General features: G+C 33.9%; 1 protein-coding gene across 2 annotated transcripts; it reads right to left on the minus strand.

Moving 5' to 3' along the window:
* LOC117924662 (serine carboxypeptidase II-2-like) lies at positions 1-24,535 on the minus strand. 2 transcript variants are annotated; one of them, XM_034843360.1, is made up of 10 exons: positions 24,150-24,534; positions 17,756-17,863; positions 16,040-16,135; positions 15,847-15,939; positions 3,686-3,771; positions 3,330-3,593; positions 2,837-2,970; positions 1,905-2,000; positions 495-600; positions 1-377 (listed from the first exon to the last, which is right to left on the minus strand). In XM_034843360.1, the coding sequence occupies exons 1-10, from the start codon at positions 24,421-24,423 to the stop codon at positions 216-218; spliced, it is 1,419 nt and encodes a 472-aa protein (XP_034699251.1). In that variant the 5' UTR covers positions 24,424-24,534; the 3' UTR covers positions 1-215. The 2 variants fall into 2 exon arrangements, with proteins under 2 accessions (XP_034699251.1, XP_034699252.1); XM_034843361.1 differs by lacking the exon at positions 3,330-3,593 and having other exon boundaries at positions 24,150-24,535.
* Between the last annotated feature and the right edge of the window lie 3,309 nt (positions 24,536-27,844).

A 27,844-nucleotide genomic window follows, 5' to 3' on the forward strand; every position in this document is an offset into this window, starting at 1 on the left:
TTCTTTTTGGAATGGAACATCCCTATGAAATGCAATTTATTGGTACTTATAAAAGAGTACTAAGTTAAAATGGAAAGCATGATGTTTTGCAAATGCATGTCTGCTAGAGCCACTTAAGACGTTCAAAGAAATAACATTTTAGGTTCCAAATAACCTCACAATATGGAAACTATTGTCACCGGTAGTCTTTTCTCCCAATCATAGGAGAAGAAGCTTCAAGAGTCGCTTACTTGTTCCATGTAGGGCATTGGGGCTCCTGATAAGAAGGCCTTGAAGAGTGTGAACGCTTGTTTGGGTTTATGCAGAGGAACTTCATGCCCTGCTCCCCTCACTGTAACGAAGGTAAGCCCTGCATAATCTTGGGTCCATCCTCCAACCTGTTTTACATCTCATATTAATTACTACTCATAACTGTCATGTTTTATTGCCTTCTTAACATTAATATATATTCTGAAATAACGAAGAAGCACTATTATTATTGAATTGAAAATTACCTGTCCGTCATCATACCAAGCTCGCCATGGGCTCACAGTGGGAAGCTTGAGAGCATCAATACTGTATCGGGTGGATGTAACTGGGATTACGGCATCAGTATCACCACTGTCACAAAGGAAAAATGTTTGAACATTCTTTCAACATAAAACCTTGACAAGGTTATCTAAGTCGAGACAATATCTACACAGAAGAGAGTTAATCATTGTAAATGGTATCAAAACTCCATAAGATAATGTCATATTCATATAAAAAGAATGAGGTAGTAATTATGATATCTGACATTGGATAAGGGAAAAAGTTTCTAATTGATCTCATAATTTCATAAGACATAATAAGAAAGTAATAATTATAATATCCCCCATTAATATTATATGTATAAACTTCTCTTAACCATACATATAGACATATTTTATAATCATGAGAACCATTGAGTCTATAGTGAACAATATCTATTTAGGACAAAGCGGTTCATTACAATATTATGCACATGTAGAAACTCAAACTTACTAATTAAATTAGAAATCAATAACTTAAAATCAAATTTTATTTTTGAGAACTTTCTAAAATTTGAGTTTACAATAAGATGAAGAGAAATAGGAAGCGATATTGCATGGGAAAAAAGTATAAAGAAAGTACCCTACTAGTATCAATACCAACCTAACTGTATTGAAACTATTTGGGGTCATATGCTTTTTAAATTTCATCATGTTTCCATCTATCCATTTGCATATTTGACTTTTGGGATTGCTTCCATTGACATCTCCACTATGTCATTACCTTACTTCACTATATTGAGCACTCAGAAGCACACACAGACCAACTATCATCAATTGGAGTTATGACTGCACAAATATATCAATATTATTACTGCTCTGACGGATTACAATCGTCGTTCTCCCTTATTCGACTTTATCAAATTAAAAGTTTTTCATATTTCCCATATCAACCATAATGTTTTTTTTTCCTTAATAATCTAATTTCCAATATGACTCCAACATATGTTGGCCTCATAGTATGCTTCATAGTCTGCCAGTTCAATAAGAAACAATGTAACGATGCATTAAAGTATGCCAGACATGGGTTCAAAAGGCATCTAGAAATCCCTGTGTCCTACACTCCAGTGCTAGACAATTTGATGACTTTATCCTTTTGCTATTCATTCATCTTAATGTCCTCATATCAACATAATCAATGAATGTGTTATGTTTTAATGTAGCCGATGCTCCAAAACACAAAGTGGTTTAAGGAAATCCATGAGCCAACCACTAAATCAAATCAACACAACATAATCATAAAATTATGGACAACTTAATTAGTTAGTTAGGATACTGCAATGAATTAACCAAGCACATGCATGCCAAGTTAGTAAGCACACAATGAACTTATAATGCTAAATGTTTCGGAGAAACCTGAATATCCAAATACGGAGTCTCGCATGTATCAGCTCACGATAAATGTCTAGCACCGACCTGGGAGAATCTTTCCAAGTAGTAGAAACCTCATCACTGGTGATAGCAAGAAAATCAATGAGATGTTAAAAACTAATTTTCAAGTAATTTAGCCAAAGTTATAAATCATACAAATATTTGTTATCGAGAAGAATTGTTGGAAAATATATTGCAAGTTTAAATAAAATAAGTACACTATTAAGCACTTGTTAGAAGTGACGCTAGCAATGAAAGGTGTAATATTAGAAAACAAGTCTCCAAGCCACTTAGCCAAGGCTACAGAATCATTCAAATGTTATAGAATCCAGAGAACTGGTAGAAAACATATTGCAAGTCGAAATGAATCAGTACAAGATGCAGTTCTTGTGATATTTTATGATGCACAAACCCCACTTGCCTGGTTTTGAAAGATTGGGAAAGCCCACAACTACATAACCCTCCCTTTAGAAGTTTAAGACTCAAACCTGAGACTTCTCCTGTGAGAGTGCATGAAAGCATCTACCAAATAGGCTACCCTTGGGTTGCCCATGAATATTACTATTCTAGAATTGACTCCTCAAACAATCTAATTTTCTAGAAAATTCTCCCCATTAGTACTTTTTACAATCGTTAGATGGATGCTCATATTATAAGTTAGTTGAATAAGTGAGTAGTGCTTTGATCAAAAGTGCTTTACACAAAACTCCTATCTGTACATTTTTATTTTATACCTTCTCGATGATTGCACGATTTCATATTAACATGTCTCTCGATTAATTTAGTCTAGCATGTTCTGTATATAATATCCTTGATCAAGAATCAACGGAATTCTTTCGTTAGTATGCGTTATCTTTGCAATCTAAGGATGCAGTGTTCGTAATGGTATCTGAATATTTCTTTAGAAAGAGCTATACCTGCAGGTTGCCCATTTAAATGTTGCATTATCAACATAAACATGAAGTGCTTGTTGAACCTCAGGTAGATTGTAGTACACAACTGAGTGCTGCTGTGTGCATGGATCATACTTCCGACTGATGCCACCGGCCGTCTATCAGATGACATTACATTTATTAATAATATGATAAAATCATTTCAAAAGTCACAACTATTTTTTTTTAGAAGATTTCTTCTGAAGCAAGTTCTGAACTTCCATTCAAGGCCAATTGTTTACAAATAAAACTCAAATAAAACTATGAAGGTTTAGATAAAGTAATGACAGAGATAAACATGCTTAAATCATTAGAGAAATTTAGTGAGTCAATTGGCCAGATTTAGGGTGGGGTTTTTCTAAATGTCCCTATATTATATGAAAAACAGGCCTAAACATGAAAATTACTTTAGTCAAAATAAAATGAGAGCTTCAATACACTATGAAAGTAACTAGATAGTTCAAGACTTGTGACTCACAATCAATTTTTTCATCAGCTGATTTGAAAATCCAATTTTGACACTGCAGGGAGGAGTAAAAATGCTGTATAGGTCAATGTTTCCAATTTCCTCTCTAGCAATGTCCATAATCTTATCACACAACTCCGAGGACAGTATAAATGATTGGGAGTCGCAAAACACATTCAGTAGCTTGTATGTTTGATCAGAAATCATACCAACTGACCACATAAACTGGAATAACCCCAAGTGGTCATGGAAATCATCGGTCAGAGCATTTCCCACCTTCATCACAGATATCTTGGTTTGTCAATTCTTTCTGCTGGTAATGCAAAATGGCTATCTAATTTTTATATTGAATAGAAAGAGAACCTTACCATGTAACCCTTTAGATTAATTGACTTTGCCTTTGTTGCGAAATTGTACCTTACAATTGCTTGACTTAGCTGAGGAACATAATGCCCTGGGACAGATTTTAATCAATATCATAACATAAAATATATTGTAGCTATAGATCGACTGAAAGGATATGTGATTTGACCAATCATGAATAAATTTTCTGTGAATTAGACCTAGAAAATGAGATTTTTATTAGCTTGGAAAATTTAGTTTTGAGTGTTTGTATTGAAACCAAGTAGGACAATTCCAGATATGGATCAAATAGCAGAAAATAAGTGGGAATTATAGTATAGGAAATTGTCTGGGTGAGCAAATATGATCAAGTAAGAAATTTTTTTTAACTCTATCATGTACAGGGATAAGAAATAGTTTCTCTGATACACTGGATTAATAAAATGAATGTATCATCCCAAAGGCCTAAAGGCCTTTGAGAGTTGGTTTAAGTAGTAGGGGGTTGAGGGGGAATATGAGTGATAAGGATCATGACCATCAATTTCAAGTTTATTATATATAGCCAAAAAATGTAGGTGCTAAGAGAGATTCATGTACTTTGAGATTATTCTTATCAAAGTTAGAACCTTTTTTCATATCACTTTAATTTTCAAATTTTAGCCAGTATTTTTATTGGTATTATATTTCCCTTAAGTTTCTTGAATTGTTTATAAAAAGTATGTAACTTGTAGCAATTGAAAATTATTAATTTAATTTGCAACTTTTCTTTATTCTCTCTATCATTTCCTATATATATTTATCTTCTAATTTCTACTTTTTTTTTTCTCACCTAATTCCTTCTCTCACCTTTATTTTCATCCTTTCTAACCTACATCAATTTGGTAATTGAGCAAAATTGATTCACAAATTTTTTTAAATAAGATTGGCAATACCTTTTGGTTCACAATTTCGCAAGTTCACACCTAAAAGCTTCAATTGAAGGAAGTTCTCTTTCTTAGAAATTTCAGCTTTATTATTTTAGCGCTTCAAAAATATGTTCATGTGATTCCTCTAAAGAAATGAAACAAAAGATGGGGCCTCTAGTTGGGAGTTTTTTGTTACACCATGCTATGATATCTGTTTGAGCTAACTGAATCATTGATAAGTTATGTATTCTTTTAATACACCTTGGTTAATATTTTATCTTTTGCGAAGGTCAGCAATTTATGCACTACTTGAGACTAGTAAGCCTACTCTGAAGCATATATTATAGTATTTCATTTACACCCTTTTAATCCTTTTAATTCCCTTTTGGTTCTTTACCTTAAAGAAAACAAAAACAAAAATAAAAATAATTGTTTTTCGATTGAATTTTGATTTCCACATGACATTTTAATAGTTTAATTTATTTATTTAATTAATTTAAAAACCATATTAGCATATTCCAGGAAAAATGAAATCTCTCATCAACCTATCTCATAATTTTTCCATATATGTCTTCTTCCTCCATGGCCTGTAGAAAATCATCCAATCCAACACCTAGTTTGAAGTGACAAAATTCTATAAAGCGACTCCACATGATGAACTTTGGGTAAAATTTAATTCTAAATTGACAGAAATACAATCCAAGATGGTTAGACCATTTTCTTAACTGCAAGTTGATAGGCTATGACCAACTGGAATATGGGAGAGTTTCATGTTCGAATATTTACTAATAGCCAAAATCTTGTTTCCTTAAGAAGTCCAAGGTCACATTAAAGTCTTCATCTACACACACTCGAACATAAATGAGAACCTTTAAGGACCCATAAGGGGAAGTAGAATCCAACATGTCACATTCAATGAGGACCCTATTGTGTGACTAGGGAGCATGGGTGAGAATGACTCATTTTTGAGAAGAACAAATGGAATTAAGATTACCATAGGCAATACTACAATAACTACAAGAATTTTGACTAGCCTGTACGGTTGACATTTACACATATATCCATATAATGATTCATGTGATATAACAAAGAAGGCCAAAGTAGACTCCCTTAGTTATGATGGATGGTTAGACCTTATACTTTCTTTAATTACTATCTCCCTTTGCATTGAGATAAAACTTGACCATTAGACAATTTGGTTTCATCTACTGTGATTGCGTCCAAGGAGAATCTACAAGATAGATGATGGGTTGTAGTATAAGTAATAAGAAACAAAATGTAGTAGAGCACATTGATTAAGTTTTAGAGCCGTGTTTTAACATTTAAATATGAATTCCATATATGTATTGATCTTAAGATTCAATTCACTCTTGGATTGATTTTAATCTCTATATAATAGATAAGTTTACTAGTATCTCTCTCATTTTGTTACTTGAAATATAATTTGTGAAACATCTTAAGCCTTTTTTACATTGATTTTGTTTATTACAGTTTGATAGCTTAAAAAAAAAGGCAATACCTTTCATACATATCTTATTTGACTTAAATCCATTAACATTACCAGTGAGTTTACTTTGAACAAAAACACAAATAGCCGATTGTGCTGGTCTTAGAGGATGACATCTGTTTTTTTTTTTTTTTCACTATAAATTTTTTATTAATTTAAGTTAAGGAAATTGTGTCGGCTACTGTTGTGATATGTTAGAGTTTAGTAGTTGAAGTTAAGATTAAGTTAGTTTTAGTAGTTATTCTTATTTCATAGCTTATTTTCAGTTTAGGATTAGTTTTGTTTAATTTTGGATTCAATTGTTACTTTCCATTAGTTATCTTTCTTTTTCCTTAGAGTTTCTCTTATTTTATTCTTGGTTGGAGAAGGGACTTTGTAGAGAGACTACGGAGAGTTGATTAACTTGTTCAAGGAACAATGATAAGGATTAACATGGTAACAATAATGGGCTTCCCAGGCCTTTCCGTGCCTATAAATTAATCCATGAGAGAGCATTTAAATCCTCCAAGGGTGAGCACTTCATCGTGTTCTCACTCTATAGGAGCATATTACGATCATACCACAACTAGTTCCCTTGCTTTCGGTTTTAAGAGGAAATGAGAATAAGAATCCATAAACACACATCAAGGAGGTGGAGAGATAGTTTTACATTCTAGGAAAAAAACATGCCTTTGAATGTGTTGAGGATAAAGTTATTCCCTCAAACATTGAAAGATAAGGTAAAGACATGACTGAACACTCTCAAACCCAATAATATCAAGAATTGGAATGAACTTTAGTTAGTCTTCCTTCATAAATTTTTCCTGCTGTATAAAACCATTTAATTCAAGAAGGAGATTTCAAACTTCATGGCACAAGTGAATAACAAGTTTTTCTTACGTTGGGAACAGTTTAAAAAGATAGGAAGAGCTTACCAACATGATGGTTTTGACAACTGAAGGTTAGTCTCATATTTTTATGAAAGAATTGTCTCTCCAAATGTAGCAATTATTAAAGACAAAGTGCGGAGGTGACTTCATGAGCAAAAGTTCAAATGAAGTTCTTCAATTTCTGGACTACAAGGCTGACATGTTAAGGAGTTGGGAATATCTTGTAACTAGGAGCTATTTAGAGAGACAAGCTCTAATGGTATCTTCAAATTGTTTAGTGGGCTAGATTTCAAGAAAAGATAGCAACATTAGTGAAAAGATTAAAGGACTTAAGGAGCTAGATGAGTTTAGGATATGAAGTCTATGAACAGAGCAGGGATGATGAAGTGTTTGGTATATCAATTAGAAGAGCGTGAAGTAGCAAGCTATCCAATAATTCTAGCATTGAAAGACATATTTTTTTAGTACGTAAGCTAATGTTGTTGGTGCATTTAAACGGAGTAATATAAATTCTCCATTCTCCAACACACACAATCCTAGGTGAAAAAATCATTCATACTTGTTTTGGAGAGGGAGAAATCAATTTTAGCAAGAAATGAAACCAACTCAACCAAATAACTAGTATATACAGTAGGAAAATCAGTTTGGAACTACTTAATGTATTAGACAACAACTATATGCTTCTCAAATGATGTCAAACCAAGTTCCTTCTTGAATTCACATCTCAATCAGAACATCAAGGGTTTGTATAACAAGCACCTTCAAGTTCAAATATGGAAAACTTGATTCAATGGTTTGTACAATAACTAGGGAAGATTAATGAAAAGTTGAGGAGGCTTAATACTAAGACATAACAAGCCAACTTCAACATTTAAACTACTTTTGGTCAAATTTTAGCTAACTTGCCTTAGAGAAAGGGCAATTTCCAGCTTAGCCATAACATAACTTAAAGAATTCTTATGAGGTAGTTGAGTTGTGAAAGAATGAAAAGGTTAAGGTCATGATCTCAATAAGAAGTAAGAAGAAGTTGGAAGAGATAAAGCAGAAAAGAGATGACATACTAGTCCAAAAGTATGAATCAAATGTGGAAAAATCAAAGAGACTATGAAAGAAAAAGAAGTTTAGAATAAAGAAGACAAGATGTAAGAAGAAACAAAGAAGACTACTATCAAGAGTCTCCTCCTTTTCCCTTCACCACTAAAGAAGCATAACATGAATTGAGCAAATGATTGAGATGCTTGAGTTGTTGAAGCAAGCGAAGATTAATATACTTCTCTTGGAAATGATCAAGCAATTTCCTATTTATGCAAAATTTTTAAAGTACTTATGCACAAAGAAGCAGAAGATTAAGTTGAGCAAGAAGGCTTTCTTTACTGAGCAATCATTTAGAAAAGTGGTTAAATATAAAGATCTCAACTGTCTTATAATTTTTGTGTAAATTAAATATTCTTATATAGAAAGAGCCTTACTTAACTTAGGAGCTAGTTTGAACTTATGACTTTATGCCATATATAAACAATTGGGATTAGAAGAGCTCAACGATATATGATACTGTCACCATATCCTTAGTTGATCAATCTATCGGGTACTAAGGGGAATAGTAGATGTTTTTATAGAAAGTGGACATTAGTCTTTTTTTAACTAAGAATGAAGGGAAAGAAATGCAAGCAAAGAAAACTAAAATTAAGTTTTTGCCTAAAAAAAAAATTTTAAGTCTACTTTTTTTTAGGGAAAATAAAGAGACATTAGTGGTGATTTATGCCTTACTGAGAAACAAAAGAATAAGTTATAGAAGGTTCTTAAAGAATGTAAGAAGCCATGGATTGGTCCATCTTTAACTTGAAGGTGATCATTCTGATGATTTGTATATATCATATATATTTGGAGGAGAATGCCAAATCTGCATGATAACCATAAAGAAGGCTTAATATTTTAATGTAAGATGTAATTAGCATTGAATAACTAAAGCTTTTAGATGTAGGCATCATATATATCCCATCTCTAACAGCACTTAGGTCAGGTCTATTGAGGCCTGTTGAGCCCGTTTAGCCCATTGTGGAACCACCTTTTGTAATTAGGGTTTTTTTAGTGTGGTGGGGTTGCCGTGTTATATATAGAAAGAGAATATTGTAGCCGCTATGTTGTACGCTATATTCTTCCCTGATAATAGTGATATCCCTGCAACTCCATGGACGTAGGCAAATTGCCGAACCACGTAAATACTGTCTTGTGTGTGTGATTGTTTTTATTTGGCGTGTGTTTTCTCTAATTTTTTGTTTTCTCACACGTTGGGAATTCAATTTAATTCCCTACAACTGGTATAAGAGCCTAGGGTTAGGTTTGAGTGGGAGCAATGGCAGAGGAAGCAGGAAAGATGTTTGGAATAGAAAAGTTTGATGGCACAGACTTTGCGTATTGGAGGATGCAGATTGAAGATTATCTCTATGGGAGAAAATTGCATCTGCCTCTTTTGGGGACAAAACCTAAGAGTATGAAGGCTGAGGAATGGATGCTTCTTGACAGACAGGTTCTAGGAGTTATTAGGTTAACTTTGTCTAGGTCTGTTGCACATAATGTTGTAAAGGAGAAGACCACAACAGATTTGATGAAGGCTTTGTCCGGTATGTATGAAAAGCCGTCCGCAAACAATAAGGTGCATCTGATGAAGAAATTGTTCAATTTGAAGATGGCAGAGAATGCATCAATAACACAACATCTGAATGAATTTAATACAATTACAAATCAATTGTCGTCTGTAGAAATTTATTTTGATGATGAGATTCGTGCTCTGATCGTCTTGGCTTCTTTGCCAAATAGTTGGGAGGCAATGAGGATGGCAGTAAGCAATTCTATGGGAAAGAAAAAGCTCAAGTACAATGATATACGAGATTTGATTCTGGCTGAGGAGATTCGCCGAAGAGATGCAGGTGAAACCTCAGGATCTGGTTCTGCCCTAAACCTTGAGACAAGAGGCAAAGGTAATGACAGAAATTCAAATCGGGGTAGATCAAATTCCAGAAATTCTAATCGGAATAAAAGCAAATCTAGATCAGGCCAACAAGTACAATGCTGGAATTGTGGGAAAATAGGTCACTTTAAAAGGCAATGCAAAAACCCTAAGAAGAAGAATGAAGATGATTATGCTAATGCTGTAATAGAAGAGGTACAAGATGCATTACTTCTTGCAGTAGACAGTCCACTTGATGATTGAGTTTTGGATTTAGGAGCTTCGTTTCGTACCACTCCACACTGATAAATCATACAGAATTATGTTGCAGGTGATTTTGGTAAGGTATATTTGGCTGATGGTTCAACCTTGGATGTTGTGGGTCTGGGAGATGTCCGGATATCGTTGCCCAATGGGTCTGTTTGGTTACTAGAGAAGGTTCGACATATTCCTGACCGGAGGAGGAATCTGATTTCTGTTGGACAACTTGATGATGAAGGACATGCAATACTATTTGTTGGTGGTACTTGGAAGGTTACAAAGAGAGCTAGGGTATTGGCTCGTGGAAAGAAGACTGGTACTCTGTATATGACCTCATGTCCAAGAGATACAATTGCAGTTGCTGATGCAAGTATTGATACAAGCTTATGGCACCGCAGACTTGGTCACATGAGTGAGAAAGGGATGAAGATGTTGCTGTCAAAAGGAAAACTATCAGAATTGAAGTCCATTGATTTTGACATGTGTGAAAGTTGCATTTTAGGAAAGCAAAAAAAGGTGAGCTTCTTGAAAACTGGTAGGACACCGAAGGCTGAAAAATTAGAACTAGTACACACTGATTTGTGGGGGCCTTCTCCGGTTGCATCCTTAGGAGGTTCAAGGTACTACATCACTTTTATTGATGACTCAAGTAGAAAGGTATGAGTTTATTTTCTAAAAAATAAATCTGATGTATTTGAAACTTTTAAGAAGTGGAAGGCCATGGTTGAGACAGAAACAAGTTTGAAAGTAAAATGTTTGAGGTCAGATAATGGAGGAGAGTACATAGATGGAGGGTTCAGTGAGTATTGTGCTGCACAGGGAATTAGGATGGAGAAAACCATTCCTGGGACACCACAACAGAATGGTGTGGCTGAGCGCATGAACAGAACTCTCAATGAGCGTGCTAGAAGTATGAGATTGCATGCTGGACTACCAAAAACTTTTTGGGCTGATGCTGTTAGCACTGCAGCTTACTTGATAAACCGAGGACCATCAGTTCCCATGAAGTTCAAACTTCCTGAGGAGGTTTGGAGAGGTAAAGAGGTGAAGTTTTCACATTTAAAAGTTTTTGGTTGTGTTTCTTATGTTCATATTGATTCTGATGCTCGTAGTAAACTTGATGCAAAGTCAAAAATATGTTTTTTCATTGGCTATGGTGATAAGAAATTTGGCTATAGGTTTTGGGATGAACAAAACAGGAAAATCATCAGAAGTAAAAATGTGATATTTAATGAACAGGTTATGTACAAGGATAGGTCAACTGTAGTGTCAGATGTTACAAAGATAGATCAAAAGAAATATGAGTTTGTCAACTTAGATGAATTGATTGAAAGTACTGTCCAAAAAAGGGGTGAAGAAGATAAGGAAAATGTAAATTCACAGGTAGATTTGAGTACACCTGTAGCTAAAGTTCACAGATCTTCCAGGAACATTAGACCTTCGCAGCGTTATTACCTGTTTTAAATTATCTCCTGTTGACTGATGGTGGTGAGCCAGAGTGTTATGATGAAGCCTTGCAAGATGAGAATTCAAGCAAGTGGGAGTTAGCCATGAAGGATGAGATGGATTCCCTGTTGGGGAATCAGACATGGGAACTGACTGAATTGCCAGTAGGAAAGAAGGCTTTGTACAACAAGTGGGTATACAGAACAAAGAATGAGCATGATGGTAGCAAACGTTACAAGGCCAGATTAGTTGTTAAAGGGTTCCAACAGAAGGAGGGCATTGACTACACAGAGATATTTTCTCCAATTGTGAAGATGTCAACAATTAGACTTGTACTTGGAATGGTGGCTGCAGAAAACTTACATCTTGAGCAGTTAGATTTGAAGACAGCATTCCTTCATGGTGACTTAGAGGAAGACCTTTACATGATTCAACCAGAAGGGTTCATTGTTCAGGGACAAGAGAATCTAGTCTGCAAACTGAGAAAGAGCTTGTATGGCCTTAAACAAGCTCCTATACAGTGGTACAAGAAGTTTGACAATTTTATGCATAGAATTGGGTTCAAGAGATGTGAAGCTGATCACTGTTGCTATGTTAAGTCCTTTGACAATTCTTACATCATATTACTGTTGTATGTGGATGATATGCTTATTGCAGGGTCTGGCATTGAGAAGATTAATAATCTGAAGAAGCAATTGTCCAAACAGTTTGCAATGAAGGATTTGGGAGCTACAAAGCAAATCCTTAGTATGAGAATCATTAGAGACAAGGCTAATGGTACATTGAATCTTTCACAATCAGAGTATGTGAAGAAAGTTCTCAACAGGTTCAACATGAATGAAGCTAAACCAGTGAGCACACCTTTGGGTAGTCATTTCAAACTAAGCAAAGAACAGTCACCGAAGGCAGAAGAAGAAAGGGACCATATGAGCAAGGTGACCTATGCCTTAGCTATTGGCAGCTTGATCTATGCTATGGTGTGTACAAGGCCAGACATTGCACATGCAGTGGGAGTTGTGAGCAGATTCATGAGTAGGCCTGGAAAGCAGCATTGGGAGGCAGTCAAGTGGATTCTAAGATATCTGAAGGGTTCATTAGATACATGTCTTTGCTTCACAAGTGCAAGTTTGAAACTGTAGGGTTATGTAGATGCTGATTTTGCTGGTGATATTGATAGTAGAAAGAGTACTACTGGGTTTGTTTTTACTCTAGGTGGTACAACTATATCATGGACTTCAAATCTACAGAAGATTGTTACTTTGTCTACTATAGAAGCTGAGTATGTTGCAGTAACTGAAGCTGGAAAGGAGATGATTGGCTACATGATTTCTTAGATGAATTGGGTAAGAAGCAGGAGATGGGCATTCTACATAGTGACAGTCAAAGTGCAATTTTTCTTGCCAAAAATTCGGCTTTTCATTCAAAGTCGAAACATATACAAACAAAATACCACTTTATCCGTTATCTTGTTGAGGATAAACTGGTAATACTTGAGAAGATTTGTGGATCTAAGAACCCTGCAGACATGTTGACTAAGGGTGTCACTATTGAGAAGTTGAAGCTGTGCGCAGCTTCAATTGATCTTCTAGCTTGAGGACAAGAGGATGAGTTGTAGGGATGAGGGATTGTTTCTTGGAGGATAGCGGTTTGATGTTGGTGATTGGACTAGTCTCCAAGTGGGAGATTTGTTGGGCTTTGTGGAGCTTAGTTTTGTTTGATCCGGTTTGATGACCCGACCCGAATAATATTGCATGGTTTTTTAATAGGAGATTTATTGAGGCCCGTTGGGCCCGTTTAGCCCATTGTGGAACCACCTTTTGTAATTAGGGTTTTTTAGTGTGGTGGGGTTGCCGTGTTATATATAGAAAGAGAATATTGTAGCTGCTACGTTGTACGCTGTATTCTTCCCTGATAATAGTGATATCCCTGCAACTCCGTGGACGTAGGCAAATTGCCGAACCACGTAAATACTGTCTTGTGCGTGTGATTGTTTTTCTTTGGCGTGTGTTTTCTCTAATTTTTTGTTTTCTCATGGGTTGGGAATTCGGTTTAATTCCCTACAAGGTCTACTCAAGTGATGTTAAAGAAGAGGAAAATCATTATTATGAAGAACGAAAAAGGTGATTTCATACTAGCAAAACTTACTGGTGGAAGGAAAGTATGCATTGAACATAGATAACTAAATGTTATAACGAAAGACTGCTTTCCATTGCCCTTCTTAGATCAAGTATGACAAAAAGTAGCAGAACATGAGTATTACCATTTTATGGATGGCTATTTAGGATATTTTTAAATTGCAAAATGGAGGACAAAGGGAAGACTAATTTCACCTATCCATTTGGAACCTATGCTTATAAAATCAAGAATGATCTTTTGGAGTGTGCAATGCACCAACTAGTTTCCAAAGGTGTATAGTCAGTATTTTTAGTGATTGAAAGGATTACAAAAGTATTCATGGATGACTTGATAACTTACAAGAAACCATTTGATGAGTGTTTGTTGAATTTGAAGATAGTGTTGAAGATATAAATTGAAAAAGACCTAGTGCTAAATTAAGAAAAGTGTCAATCCATGACAACTTCAAGAGTGGTGTTAGGTCATATCATTGCTAGGGATAGAATTAAAGTTGATCTAGCTAGCATGGAGTTAACTATAAATCTTCCACCACCTGCCACTGTTAAAGAATAAGATAATTCTCTCCACATACAAGATTTTATAAGAGATTGATAAAAGATTTCTCAAAGATATCTCAATCACCATGTCCTCTATTGCTAAAAGTAGTTGAATTCAATTGGATTAATGAATACCAAAAAGCTTTTGAGAAGTTGAAGTTGTTATTGACATTAGCACCTATTGTGAGACCTCTTGATTGGGCACCACCTTTTGAGATTATGTATCAAGTAAGTGATTATGCGTTAGGAGTTGTACTAGGATAAAGAAAAGAATTTAAATCAAATGTAATCTACTATGTTAACAAGACATTAACTAAAATATAGAGGAATTATAGTACAATTGAAAAAAAGAGTTGCTTCTTGTTGTATTTGCCTTGGACAAGTTTAGAAACTACCTACTTGGGACTTCTATAGTAGTGTCCATAGACTACACAACCCTTAACTATCTATTGAATAAGAAAGATACCAAGGCTAGGTTCATTCAATGGATTCCTCTATCACAAGAGTTTAATCATCATATTAACGACAAACAAAGAGTAGAGAATGTGGTTATAGACCATCTCTTTAGGGAAAATTAACTCAACATTTGAAGACACCTTACTATACTTTTCCACATCATACACTTTGTGCTATAGATATAGTATGTAAATACAATGAATCATTTGGAAACTAGAAGAATACTTATTGATTAGATCAGAGATGAGAAGAAGTGATTTCTATTAAGGGTTAAGTAGAAGAATTATTTTAAAGATATGTGATTGAGGAAGAATAATAAATTATTTTGAAGACGTGTCATGAGAAAGCTTGTGGAGAATACTTGTTGCAAGGAAGATATCAACTAAGATATAACAAAGTGGATTTTCTTGGCCTTCATTGTTTGAAAATAGTAACATGCATTTTAGAAGTTGTATGTAGTATAAGGAGCTAGAAAGAATTAGAAAGAGATATCAAATGCCTATGAGTCATGTCCAAGTTATAGAAGTCTTGGATTATTGGGGACTTGACTTTATGAGGGCCCTTTTATTTATCCTTTAGGAAAACTATAAAAGGAAGACATTTTGTTAAAATTTGTGAACATGAAGATTGGGTTGGAAGTTAACTAACCTATTGTGGGTTTATAGAACAACTTATAAGACTAGTCTTGGGATGTCTCCTTATAGAGTTGTTTATAGGAAAGTACTTCATCTACCTATAGAGTTAGAACATAAAGCATATTAGGTAATTAAGAAGGTGAGCTATGATTATAAAAGAGTTAGGATGGAAAGGAAATATGACTTTCTTATTGTTATAATCTAATTTGAGATTATTATTGTTATTTAAAATTATTAAAAGAATTTTCCGTTTTTTTTCTCCCTTTACTTTCTTGTGTTTCTCATTTAACTTTTATTATTTTCTCACCTATATATCTATATCTATATATATATATATTTTAATTCTATCATCTAATTTTATTACCTATAATTTTCTCCTTTTCTATTACATCACATGGAAGGTCCCATGTTCAGTTTGATGTAGTAACATCCAAAAGAAATTAATAGAATGAAAGAAATGAAAGAAAAATTAGATGTATCAACACAAACCTGCATAACTCTCTCCTGTAATGTAGAAGTCCCTTCCTTTATATTGTGGAAAACGCTCAAACCACTCCAATAAAAATTTTAATGAGTCCTTAGCTGAAAATCAAATGACCATTTGATATAAGTATACCATCATAGAAACTATGACCTATATTTTAAACCAAGCATTGATATCTACAAGGGTTAAAAGTCATACCGGTCCTTATATCTCCATTGCTTGATATATCAAAGGAAGAATTTGAATATGAAAAGCCTACTCCAACAGGGGAGTCAAGAAATAGAATGTTGGCAGCTGCAAAATGATTAAAAAAAAGAAGAAGACATAGTTGTGCAATAAAAAAGTGGTAAGAATCACAATGAAACTTTGATCTTTGAGAAAGAAAAATATTAACGATTAAAAAAAGAAGAAGACATAGTTGTGCAATAAATGGTTGTTGCTCAACCTAATGATTGAGGAATGACAATTGTTGTATATATCTCAAGGCTTGTTGCACAAGGCTTCCCAATGAGTGAGGAATGACATTGCTCACTTGTTGTACGTATTGAAAGGCTTGCTATATATGGCTTGATAGCTTATTTACTCCTATAATCAAGTATCAATTTTCAATTGTTTATCGTTTCCATGGTAGAATTGTACCTTTGTGTATATGTCAATGTAAATCACATATTTAGAGCATGAAATGTATAGATGGATTATTGACCTTCTCCTTCTTTTTTTTTTTCTTTAATTATTTGATGTTGGACACTGATTTGCAATAAAGTGTTGATGAGAGAATACCTACTTTTGGAGTTGTGTTTGCCACTTAGTAAAGAAATAATAAATTGGAGAAATTGAAAACGAGGTATTACAATAGACCATCATGGTATCATAGTATATAGCTACAAAAGTAGTGAGGATTTGTACGCTCATTCTAGAACTTGAAGTCATTCTATCCATTCAACTTCCAATCAAAATTCATCATGATTGTGATAACATGGTGCAATGGGACATGATCTTGAGCGTAGAGCTCTTTAAAGGAAGAAACACATTGAACATAGATTTCTCTTGATGACATAATGAAAAGAGCCGATGTGACAATAACAAAAATTGCCTTAACAAAAAATGTCGAGGCAACGAAGGTAAAAAATAGGTGTACAATTGGTTTTGAATGAAAGTTGGAGATTATTAGATTATGCTCTTTCATAACCCATTTTTGAAATTTTATTTTATTCAATTTGTTTTGTATTGTTATTTAAAAGAGATACCATATTATTATTTTATTATTTGTATTTCTAAGTTATATATGATCTCAAAATGAAAATCAACATGATAACATTATACAAAGATCATACTATTGTTTAATGAACCCAAAGCAAAGAATGATGATTTACTTTGAGTTCCTTGTTAATCGGAAGTGTTCTAGCATTGGTGGTACAATGATACTAAAAAAATAAGCCTACACTTGTGCTACTATTTGATAGGATGATATACTCCATCATTGAGTTGTTGATCTTAAAATGTATTATAACAAGTACATGCACCTAACTTGATCTAAAGGGAAATGTGATTTATTAATTGGATAGCATAGTTTTTATATAATTCGCTAATAATCATTAGACCTTAGCTGTTTATGTTTATTTATTTATTGTTTTTATGCCTTTGATTTTGTCAACCGCGCACTGATGATGATTAAATGTAGAAGTTAATCATATTCTAATTTTTAATTAGGAGTTCTATTGCTAATTAACAAAGAGAACCTAAGGGTATGTTATATATTTATAAAGACACTTTTTTATTTTTTATAATACTTTAAAATCACACTAATAAAAATAATACCAACGAAATTGGTATAAACTAAAAGAAAACCCTTTTATAAGAGCCCTTAGGCTTAGTCATTCTCAATCCTTATTAAAAAGGTGAGAGAAATCATACCTTGATTCCAAGAGTATGGATTCAAATAAAGGGTCTTCCCGTCTTCCTTGATGTGAAACGGCCCTATTTCCTCCGACTGCCCATAAGCAATGGAAGAACATCCAGGCCCTGCAGAAAAAAAAAATAAAAATAAATTCCAGGTTAAGACAACCTAATTTTATAATTTTTTTTTTTTTTTTTTTTGTGTTTGAGTGCAGTAACAAACAAATGAAACTATCAAATATCAGTCACTGAAATTGAAAAAAGTTAATACGCATTGATTTGTTGCATTTACTATCAGTTGAACTTGGATCAAGCTTTAGACAATTTAAGTGTAACTTGAAACTTATTTAATATTTTTATTTATATTTTTATATAGTCTTATTTACTTTAGTTTCTTTTTATTTTTATTTTTAAGGAAAAGTATAAAATTATGGTTATATAGAGCATTATTTCACTTGCCTAGAGAGATATATACATAATATATTTTTATTTTTATTATTATGAAGTATTGTCTTATTTATTATTTAAATTTTGATATAAATATATAGTTCGATCCAATCAAAATTTGACCTGCTAAACCTAACTAATCTTAATTTGACACTATCAAATTGAGTCTAACTTGCACTCACCTTGAGTTTTAAAGATTAATTTGATTGAGTTTGGATTGGGCATGTTTAGAATATCAAATTGGGTTGACCTAGTTTGGATATTTTCTAATTTGGGTGGGGTTTGTGATAAGCCAAGAACAGAGGCAGAGGAGAACAGAGGAGTTGGTTACTAGTTGGTTACTGATGTCACGAGATGAAGCCCAGCCCACTTGTTGTATAACTTTATTGTTATTGAGTTGTTATTTTTACCAGCTGTTATTTACAGCCTGTCTCCATGTACTTTGAACACTATATATATATATTAAATATCTCTCTCTTGTCTCTTTAACAAAGAGAGCAGAGTCTTCAGCTTCAGTTTTTCTATCTTGGTATCAGAGCTCTCAGTCAAGGTTTGAATTTTTCTTTGCTTTCTCACTTTCTCTATGTTTCTCTCGATCCAAACATGGCCTCTACTCCGACACAGTCTTCTTCTTCCTCTGGTTCAACTGGATCTGGACACAGCTCAACAATGGCGTCCATTCCTTCCTATCAGATGCTTAATCACACTCTGCCTGTGAAACTTGATTGGACGAATTACATCCTATGGAGATCTCAGATTGATAATGTCGTCTTTGCTAATGGCTTTGAGGATTTCATTGATGGAACCTCTATCTGTCCGGAGAAAGATCTGAGTCCAGGAGTGATCAATCCAGCTTTTGTTGCTTGGAGGAGATAAGATCGAACAATCCTCAGTTGGATCTACTCGTCGCTCACACCAGGTATCATGGCACAGATCATAGGCCATAATACTTCTCACTCTGCTTGGAATGCCTTGGAAAGTATTTTTTTCATCTTCTTCAAGAGCTAGGATAATGCAACTCAGACTCGAATTACAATCCACAAAGAAAGGATCAATGTCGATGATAGACTACATAATGAAGATCAAAGGAGCTGCTGATAATCTAGCTGCTATTGGAGAACCTGTCTCAGAACAAGATCAGGTTATGAATCTTCTTGGAGGTCTTGGATCCGATTATAATGCTGTTGTTACTGCTATCAACATTAGAGATGATAAGATCTCTCTTGAAGCTATACATAGTATGCTATTAGCCTTTGAGCATCGTCTTGAGCAACAAAGCTCGATTGAACAAATGTTTGCCAATTATGCCTCTTCCTCTAATAACAGAGGTGGTGGAAGGAAGTTTAATGGAGGTCGTGGACAAGGCTACTCTCCAAATAACAATAATTACACCTATAGAGGTCGTGGACGTGGAGGTAGAAATGGACAAGGTGGAAGGCAAAATTCCAGTCCAAGTGAGAAACCTCAGTGTCAGTTATGTGGTAAGTTTGGCCACACTATTCAGATCTGTTATCACAGGTTTGATATCTCTTTTCAAGGTGGTCAGACTACTATTTCTCATTCTCTGAATAATGGGAATCAAAACGATATACCTGCTATGGTTGCTTATGCTTCTAATAATCCTGCAGATGAGAGTTGGTATTTGGATTCTGGAGCAAGTCACCATCTAACTCAGAATTTGGGGAATCTCACCAGTACTTCACCATACACGGGAACAGATAGAGTCACTATTGGTAATGGTAAGCATCTCTCCATTTCCAATATTGGCTCTAAACAACTTCATTCTCATACACATTCTTTTCAACTCAAGAAGGTGTTTCATGTTCCCTTTATCTCAGCTAATTTGATTAGTGTGGCTAAGTTCTACTCAGATAATAATGCCTTGATTGAGTTTCATTCTAATGCTTTCTTTGTGAAGGATCTACACACGAAGATGGTTCTTGCTCAAGGCAAGCTTGAAAATGGGCTTTACAAGTTTCCTGTGTTCAGCAATCTGAGACCTTATAGTAGTATTAATAATGCTTCTGCTTTTCATTCCCAATTTTCTAGTACTGTTGAAAATAAAGCAGAGTTATGGCACAATAGACTAGGCCATGCTGGTTTTGACATTGTTTCAAAAGTCATGAAAGCTTTTAATGTTGCTTCTGGGAAATACAAATCTACTGTTTGTTCTGATTGTCAGTTAGCTAAAAGTCATAGACTACCCACTCAACTCTCAAATTCTCGTGCATCTAAACCTTTAGAACTTGTTTATACTGATATTTGGGGACCTGCATTAATTAAATCTACATCTGGAGCGAAATATTTCATTCTTTTTGTAGATGATTATTCCAGGTATACTTGGTTTTATTCATTACAAACAAAGGATCAGGCCCTTCCCATCTTTAAGCGATTCAAGCTTCAAATGGAGAATCAGTTTGACACCAAAATTAAGTGCTTACAGTCTGATAATGGTGGAGAATTTCGATCTTTTATGTCTTTTCTTCAAGCAGTTGGTATTGCCCATCGATTTTCCTGTCCATACAACTTAGCTCAAAATGGTAGAGTTGAGCGGAAGCACAGACACGTAGTTGAAACTGGGTTGGCTTTGTTATCTCATGCTTCCTTGCCAATGAAGTACTGGCACTACGCTTTTCAGACAACAACTTTTCTTATCAATCGAATGCCAAGCAAAGTTCTCGAGTATGACTCTCCTTACTTCACTCTTTTTAGAAGGCATCCTGATTATAAATCTCTTCGTGTATTTGGCTACCTTTGTTATCCTTTCATTCGACCATACAACACTCATAAATTGCAGTACAGATCTGTCCAATGTCTTTTTCTTGGCTATAGTTTGAATCACAAGGGGTTTTTATGCCTTGATTATGCAATTGGAAGAGTCTATATTACTCTCCACGTGGTCTTTGATGAATCAACTTTCCCACTTGCTCAGTCCAAGTCTTCCAACTCATCTAATGACACTTCAGCAGAAGGCTCTACCCCTGCCCTTATAACTCCTCATTCTTTTCCATGTCTTCTCCCAGATTCAAATATCAGTCATGCTTCCATAGATTCTCATTCTCTATCCACAAGTGAAAGTCCTATTCCTACAACCTCTTCTTCACCTCTGGACACATCTAGTTCTTCTCCTGCTATAGATTTGTCACCGAAATCTGTTCCAGAACCTCAAGTCACTGCTCTTGCTCCACGCATGACAACAAGGTCCATGCGTGGTATAACCAAGAAAAAGACCATTCTTGATCTCTCTGCCATAAAGGTTTCAGAACCAGCTACTCTCAAACAAGCCTTCAAAGATCCAAATTGGACTAAAGCTATGGAAATGGAGATTGCCGCTCTTCATAGAAACCATACTTGGGATCTTGTTGAACAACCACCCAATGTCAATGTGATTGGCTGTAAGTGGGTGTATAAACTAAAACATAAGCCAGATGGGAGTATAGAGAGGTATAAAGCTAGGCTTGTGGCAAAAGGATATAATCAGACTCATGGTCTGGACTATTTTGAGACTTTTAGTCCAGTAGTTAAGGCTGCCACTATTCGCATCATACTTACTGTTGCTCTCAGTTTTAAGTGGGAAATTCGACAGCTTGATGTTCATAATGCCTTCCTCAATGGTGAGTTAGAAGAATAAGTCTATATGTCTCAACCTCCTGGATACTTTGACACTCAATTCCCGAATAGAGTGTGTAGATTGAAGAAGGCTTTATATGGCTTAAAACAAGCCCAAGGAGCTTGGTTTCAAAGACTCATCTCTGCTCTTCTTCAGTGGGGATTCAGCATGTCTCGGACTGATAGTTCTATGTTTCTGCACTTTGGAAAGGCCACTACCTTGATAGTTCTTGTCTATGTTGATGATATACTCGTAACAGGCAGCTCCTCCACACAGATTTCGTTTCTCATAGCTAAACTTGATTCAGTTTTTGCCTTACGAGATTTGGGTCAACTCTCATTCTTTCTCGGTATAGAGGTTTCTTACAATGAAGGCTCTATGACTTTAAGCCAAACCAAATACATTTCAGATCTGCTTCATAGAACTGAAATGTTTGATACCAAACCGGCAAACACACCTGGTGCTGTTGGGAAGAACTTGTCTAAATTTGATGGAGATCCTTTGGCAGATGTTACTCATTATCGAAGTGTAGTAGGGGCACTTCAGTATGTTACCTTGACAAGACCTGATATAGCCTTTGCTGTCAATAAGGCATGCCAATTTATGCAACAACCAACCACAGCTCACTGGCTCTCAGTCAAACGAATACTTCGGTATCTGAGAGGAACAATGCAAGATGGGCTCCTGTTAAGTCCTTCAAGTAACTTGACAATAGAGGGATTCACAGATGCAGATTGGGGTGCTCACCTTGATGATAGGCGCAACTCAAGTGGATATCTAGTTTATCTAGGAGGTAACTTGGTCTCTTGGTCCTCTACTAAACAAAAAGTAGTGTCTCGCAGTAGTGCAGAGTCTGAGTATCGTGGTCTTGTTTTCGCTACTGCTGAGATTGTTTGGATGCAAGCCTTACTGCAAGAGCTATGTGTGCCAACCCCTGCCATACCTCTCATTTGGTATGATAATATCAGTGCTTACCATATGGCGAAGAACCCTGTGTTTCATGCTAGAACTAAACACATAGAAATAGACCTTCATTTTATACGAGATCAAGTCATGAGAGGAAAGATACATCTGCACTTTGTTCCCACTAAAGAGCAGCCAACAGATTTATTGACAAAGCATCTCACAAGTTCAAGGTTCTTGTCCCTCAAATCTCAGCTTTGTATAGCTCCAAGACCCTTTCACTTGAGGGGGGATGATAAGCCAAGAACAGAGGCAGAGGAGAACAGAGGAGTTGGTTACTAGTTGGTTACTGATGTCACAAGATGAAGCCCAGCCCACTTGTTGTATAGCTTTATTGTTATTGAGTTGTTATTTTTACCAGCTGTTATTTACAGCCTGTCTCCATGTACTTTGAACACTATATATATATATATATATATATATATATATATATTAAATATCTCTCTCTTGTCTCTTTAACAAAGAGAGCAGAGTCTTCAGCTTCAGTTTTTCTATCTGTTTGGGTTGGCTACCAACCCGACGTAGTTGTAACCCTATTGAAAACTAAAAGACATTTTTGATGTGAAATGTAACCTTATATTTTTGTTGATTTCTTTTCCAATTAAATTAGAAAAAGAAAATTTTTCACTAAGACTAACAATTGGTATAGTTTGGATTTGAACTTTCGTATTTGGCTATTTAGAATATTTTTGGATTTATTTTCCTCACTTTTCTCTTTAACCAACCATATAATAACATATATAAAGTCTTTGAATTCATTATTTGAATGTGAAGGTTATGTTTAAGAAAGTGCAAGAAAAACAAAAAACAAAGAATAAAAATAGGAGGAAAAAAAGTAAATAATAAATAAGAAATATATCTAAAGTCAATAAAGTAATTTTATATTGTATTTCAAGGTTATTTATCTTATTTTAATTCATTTATAGAAAAATTAAATAATTTAAAAATAAACAAGTTTTTAACTAATTTTAAGGATAATTACAAAATTAAACTCTCATGACCATTAGTCATGATTGATATTGAATCACAAAAAAAAAAAAAAAAAAAAAAAATTAGAAACACCACCCAAAAACCATGCATCCTTATCTACAATTGCATGGAATAAAAAACATTATGGAAGAACAAATGGAAAGGACATATGATTATAAATTACACACCTAATTATCAGCAAAAACTTTCTTGGTAATACCTTCCTTTTCCTCATTTTTCTCGATAACCAAACAAAGCCCAAACAAGTCCCTCACAATTATTTCATAGACGTAGGGTACAGACAAAATACTGATAGTACCATTTAATCAAAATTCTTCCATACAACAATCCAATTGCTAGAAGTCAACACATAAAATAATAAAGTGACAACAATAATGACAAGGGTGTTTGCCAAAAGCCTACCTCCATTGAGCCAAAGAACCAGAGGCTTAGACGAAGGGTCTTCAGCAGCCTCAATGAACCAGTAGAATAGAGCCCTCCCAGTGTACTCATTCACAGTGACGTACCCAGCATAGTGTGCAAAGGAGATATTAAAGGTTTGGCCTGGGAGCTGAAGGACCTTGTCCAACTCTTGCTGAACAAGAGGGTCTGAAGAAGAAGAAGAAGTGGCTCTATTCAGATTGATCAGAGTCAACAAGATTTGAACAACAAAAACCCATTTCGGACTCAGCGCCATTTTTGTGGTGTTTTGGAGGTGGAGGAGGATAAGGAAATTAATGAGGGTGAGGAATATATGTGGATAGAGGAGGGGTTTGCTATGGACATGTGCATGGCTATTGGCTGCTGAAGAATCCATCTTATGCCTTGTTGGCTGTGCTGCATTTGTAACTTACTGTTTGGTTTTTTCCTTAGTCGTAACATCATCTTGGAATTGCTCTTCAGTCTTCATTGGCTTCCTTTTTCCTTTACTAAACAAGAACCTTAAGTTTTTTTTCCATATATATATATATATATTATTATTATCAAAACTTTCTTTCTTTGATTTCGTTTCTTTTCTTTTCTTTTCTTTTCTTTTCTTTTCCTTTCCTTTTGTTTTCTCCCCAATTATGTCAACTACTCTAGCCTCTCTATTAATATGATAATATCTCAAAGTCATTGTAAGCATTGGTGCTATATATATATTGAACATTCTCAAAGTATTCACTAATATAATTGAGTACTCAATAGTAATCCTAAAAGTATTATCCATGATTTGAGGCTAAATCCCAAGAAAATTCAATAGAATTTTTTTATTGAAATAAAAATCATGATTTCTAGGTATGAATATTTTTGTGGAGCATATATGGGACTAATGTAAGGAAACAAAAGAGAATTAAAAGAAGGGTTATAAAGAAAAGGGGTGAATAGAGTCTCAAATAACAAGAGATATATAAAAAAGTAGGTCTTATTACGCCTATTCCTAATCCTAAATGGAATGTAACAATGTAGGGATTCATATGTAAACACAGTATCTATTTAGATACGCTCGAATGATCAACTCTTCTCATAATGAGAATGTATATAACACTATTCCAATCTAGTCCAGTATGGAATAAATTTATAATCATGGAGTCGATTCAATCATCATATTATAGACTATAAGTTCATAACCCTAACCCATTCCATTTTGTGAAAATTAGAAGGGAAATTGTTGATGATCAATGCTTAGGTTAATGTGGAAGTTAAGGAGTAATAATTACTAAATTTACATAAGATATTGAAAACTAATTAATTCCTAGCTCACAGTCCTAGTCATATTTTAGATATGATTATAGTTATATTTCTTAGAAGTAAAGAAATGACATAGAAATATCTAAAGAAGTTAGAGAAAAACCTTTCAACAGAGTGGCCTATCACATTTGTATAGTGATATATTTATAATTTTACCTTTTTACTTGTAGTTTTTCTAATTATTAAAAGAAAAAAATATTTCTATATTATTAATTATTAGCTTTTTTTTTTTACTTATGAAGAAGAACTTTTTTTATGTTATTTGTTTTATTGTTTGTTTTTTCTTTTTGATATTAGTTATACTTCTTACTATAAAGCCTCATTGTCACACTTCATTAGAAGCCTTTCATTCTCTATATTTCATTCTTTATTGATCTCCTTTTTAACATTTTCTTCCTTTGACAAGAATGGAGGTGACAAGAAAAAAGGAGCAAAAACAAAGGATACCAAAGAAGACAAGCTCCAAATGGTTATTGCACTAGGTTTTTTTATTTTTTATTTTGCATGGTTATGAATAGTTAGCTCTACACCCATGTTTATTGAAAAAGTGTCTTTTCATGCAATCCTTTAAAAATAATCACAAATTAGAAACTCTAAAAATAATTCTTCAAGTTTCATGTACTCATCAATTAAAGATAGTACATAAGATAATTAAAGGTAGTATTTATATCATTAAAAGGTAATACTTGAATGGTTAAAGATAGTACCTTTCACCAAAAAGTGCATAAAATGCTAATTATTTTTAAATAATTGCTTGAAATTTGTATTTCATAAGCTTGTATTTCTATTTTGTTATATTTTTATATGAGTGTATGAAACATACATTTCCTTATAAAGAAAATGAATAAGAAAAAATAAAAATAAATAAAAAAATAAATTTAAAATCAATATATATATGTATATATATATATATATATATTATGTACAACTTCAATTTTATTTCATATATTTCAACTCTTCTCTACAAATATGAAATAATTTAAGACTTCACAAGTTTTTAGTTAATTTTAATTATTTTTTATTTTTTTAATAAAACCAAACATGAAATATATATATTTTTTTTTGTGATTTTTTTCTTAACAGTTTTCCAAAATCAAACATAAATAAGAGTTATAAAAAAGAAAAAAAAAAGTTGTCCTTCCTTTCCCAATTACCAACTCATCAATTTTGATTTTATTTATGTTGGAAAAGAAAGGTACAAATTGAGCCTGCACAAAGATCATAATCATGTTTTTATGAAAATAAATGGATTGACAGAGATGCCATTGATGAAGGTAGAATGTAATTATTTGAGAGCACTATCAGTTTTTCTTCCAAAAGAAAATTTTTCTTTTTTTCTTTTTGGAAATATGATGGTGTATGAAAGGGGACCATATTAATAATGTAAAATAGGACAAGGTGAATTATATCGAAGATGGTAGCTTGTGCAGATCCTCTTTACTCGCTTAAAAGTAGGGAAATATTGCATTGTGGTGGTCCTCATTATTTCTTCAAACATCCCCATCATTTCTGCCACATTGCATGTGAGTTTCCAGGCTAATATATGTTCTTTTATAATGGCTCTTCCTTTTCATATTGTCTTTTATATCATATCATTCCATTTTGTCTTCTCCTATTTTCTCATTATGTAATTGTATTTTTGGATGCCTATGTTGAAATAAAACCCTATAAAATTAAATAATACCACCTTGTTTAGATTTATAAATTCTCTTTAATTTGATTTTTCATTTTTGGAGTATTTGACAAAGCAACAAAAATTTCCAAGATATCAATCAGTCTAACCCAAGGTATTATCATTTGGAGGGGTATATTTGTGGATGAATTACTTTTCTAAAAATAACTTCATTTTTCAGAAGTTTCAAAAGAAAATTCTTTATAAATACAAGACGAAATATCACAATATAGTTATGAAATATCGACTATTTGATAAAAGCAGGAGGATATTTCAACATTTCCACCAATGAGCTTGGCACACATACTATCAAAAATAAATAAATAAATAAATAAATAAATTAGAAGTGAAAATTTTGAAGATAGAGATCGAAAGAAAATATTGGAGCCTTTTAATTTCTTTGTTTTTTATACATTTTTCACACTTGATTAACTAAACACTATTAGGTCTTATGTACAGTGAACTAACTTGCTGCGATACTTACTAGCTTGCATCTGTGCTTTAACTGATCACCTAATTTTATAATTGTTGAACTATCTTTAAATAACAGTAGGGAAGCCATTTTGTAACTTTCTTGCAACTTCGGATGTGGCTTCTTGAATGTTCTTTAGGTGCAGTTCTTGTGACATTTTATGATGCACAAACCCCACTTGCCTGCCTTTGAAAGACTGGGAAAGCCTACAACTATATGACCCTCCCCCTGAGACTTCTCCTG

The sequence above is a fragment of the Vitis riparia genome, chromosome 11 (assembly GCF_004353265.1).
Source record: "Vitis riparia cultivar Riparia Gloire de Montpellier isolate 1030 chromosome 11, EGFV_Vit.rip_1.0, whole genome shotgun sequence".
Lineage (NCBI taxonomy): Eukaryota > Viridiplantae > Streptophyta > Magnoliopsida > Vitales > Vitaceae > Vitis > Vitis riparia.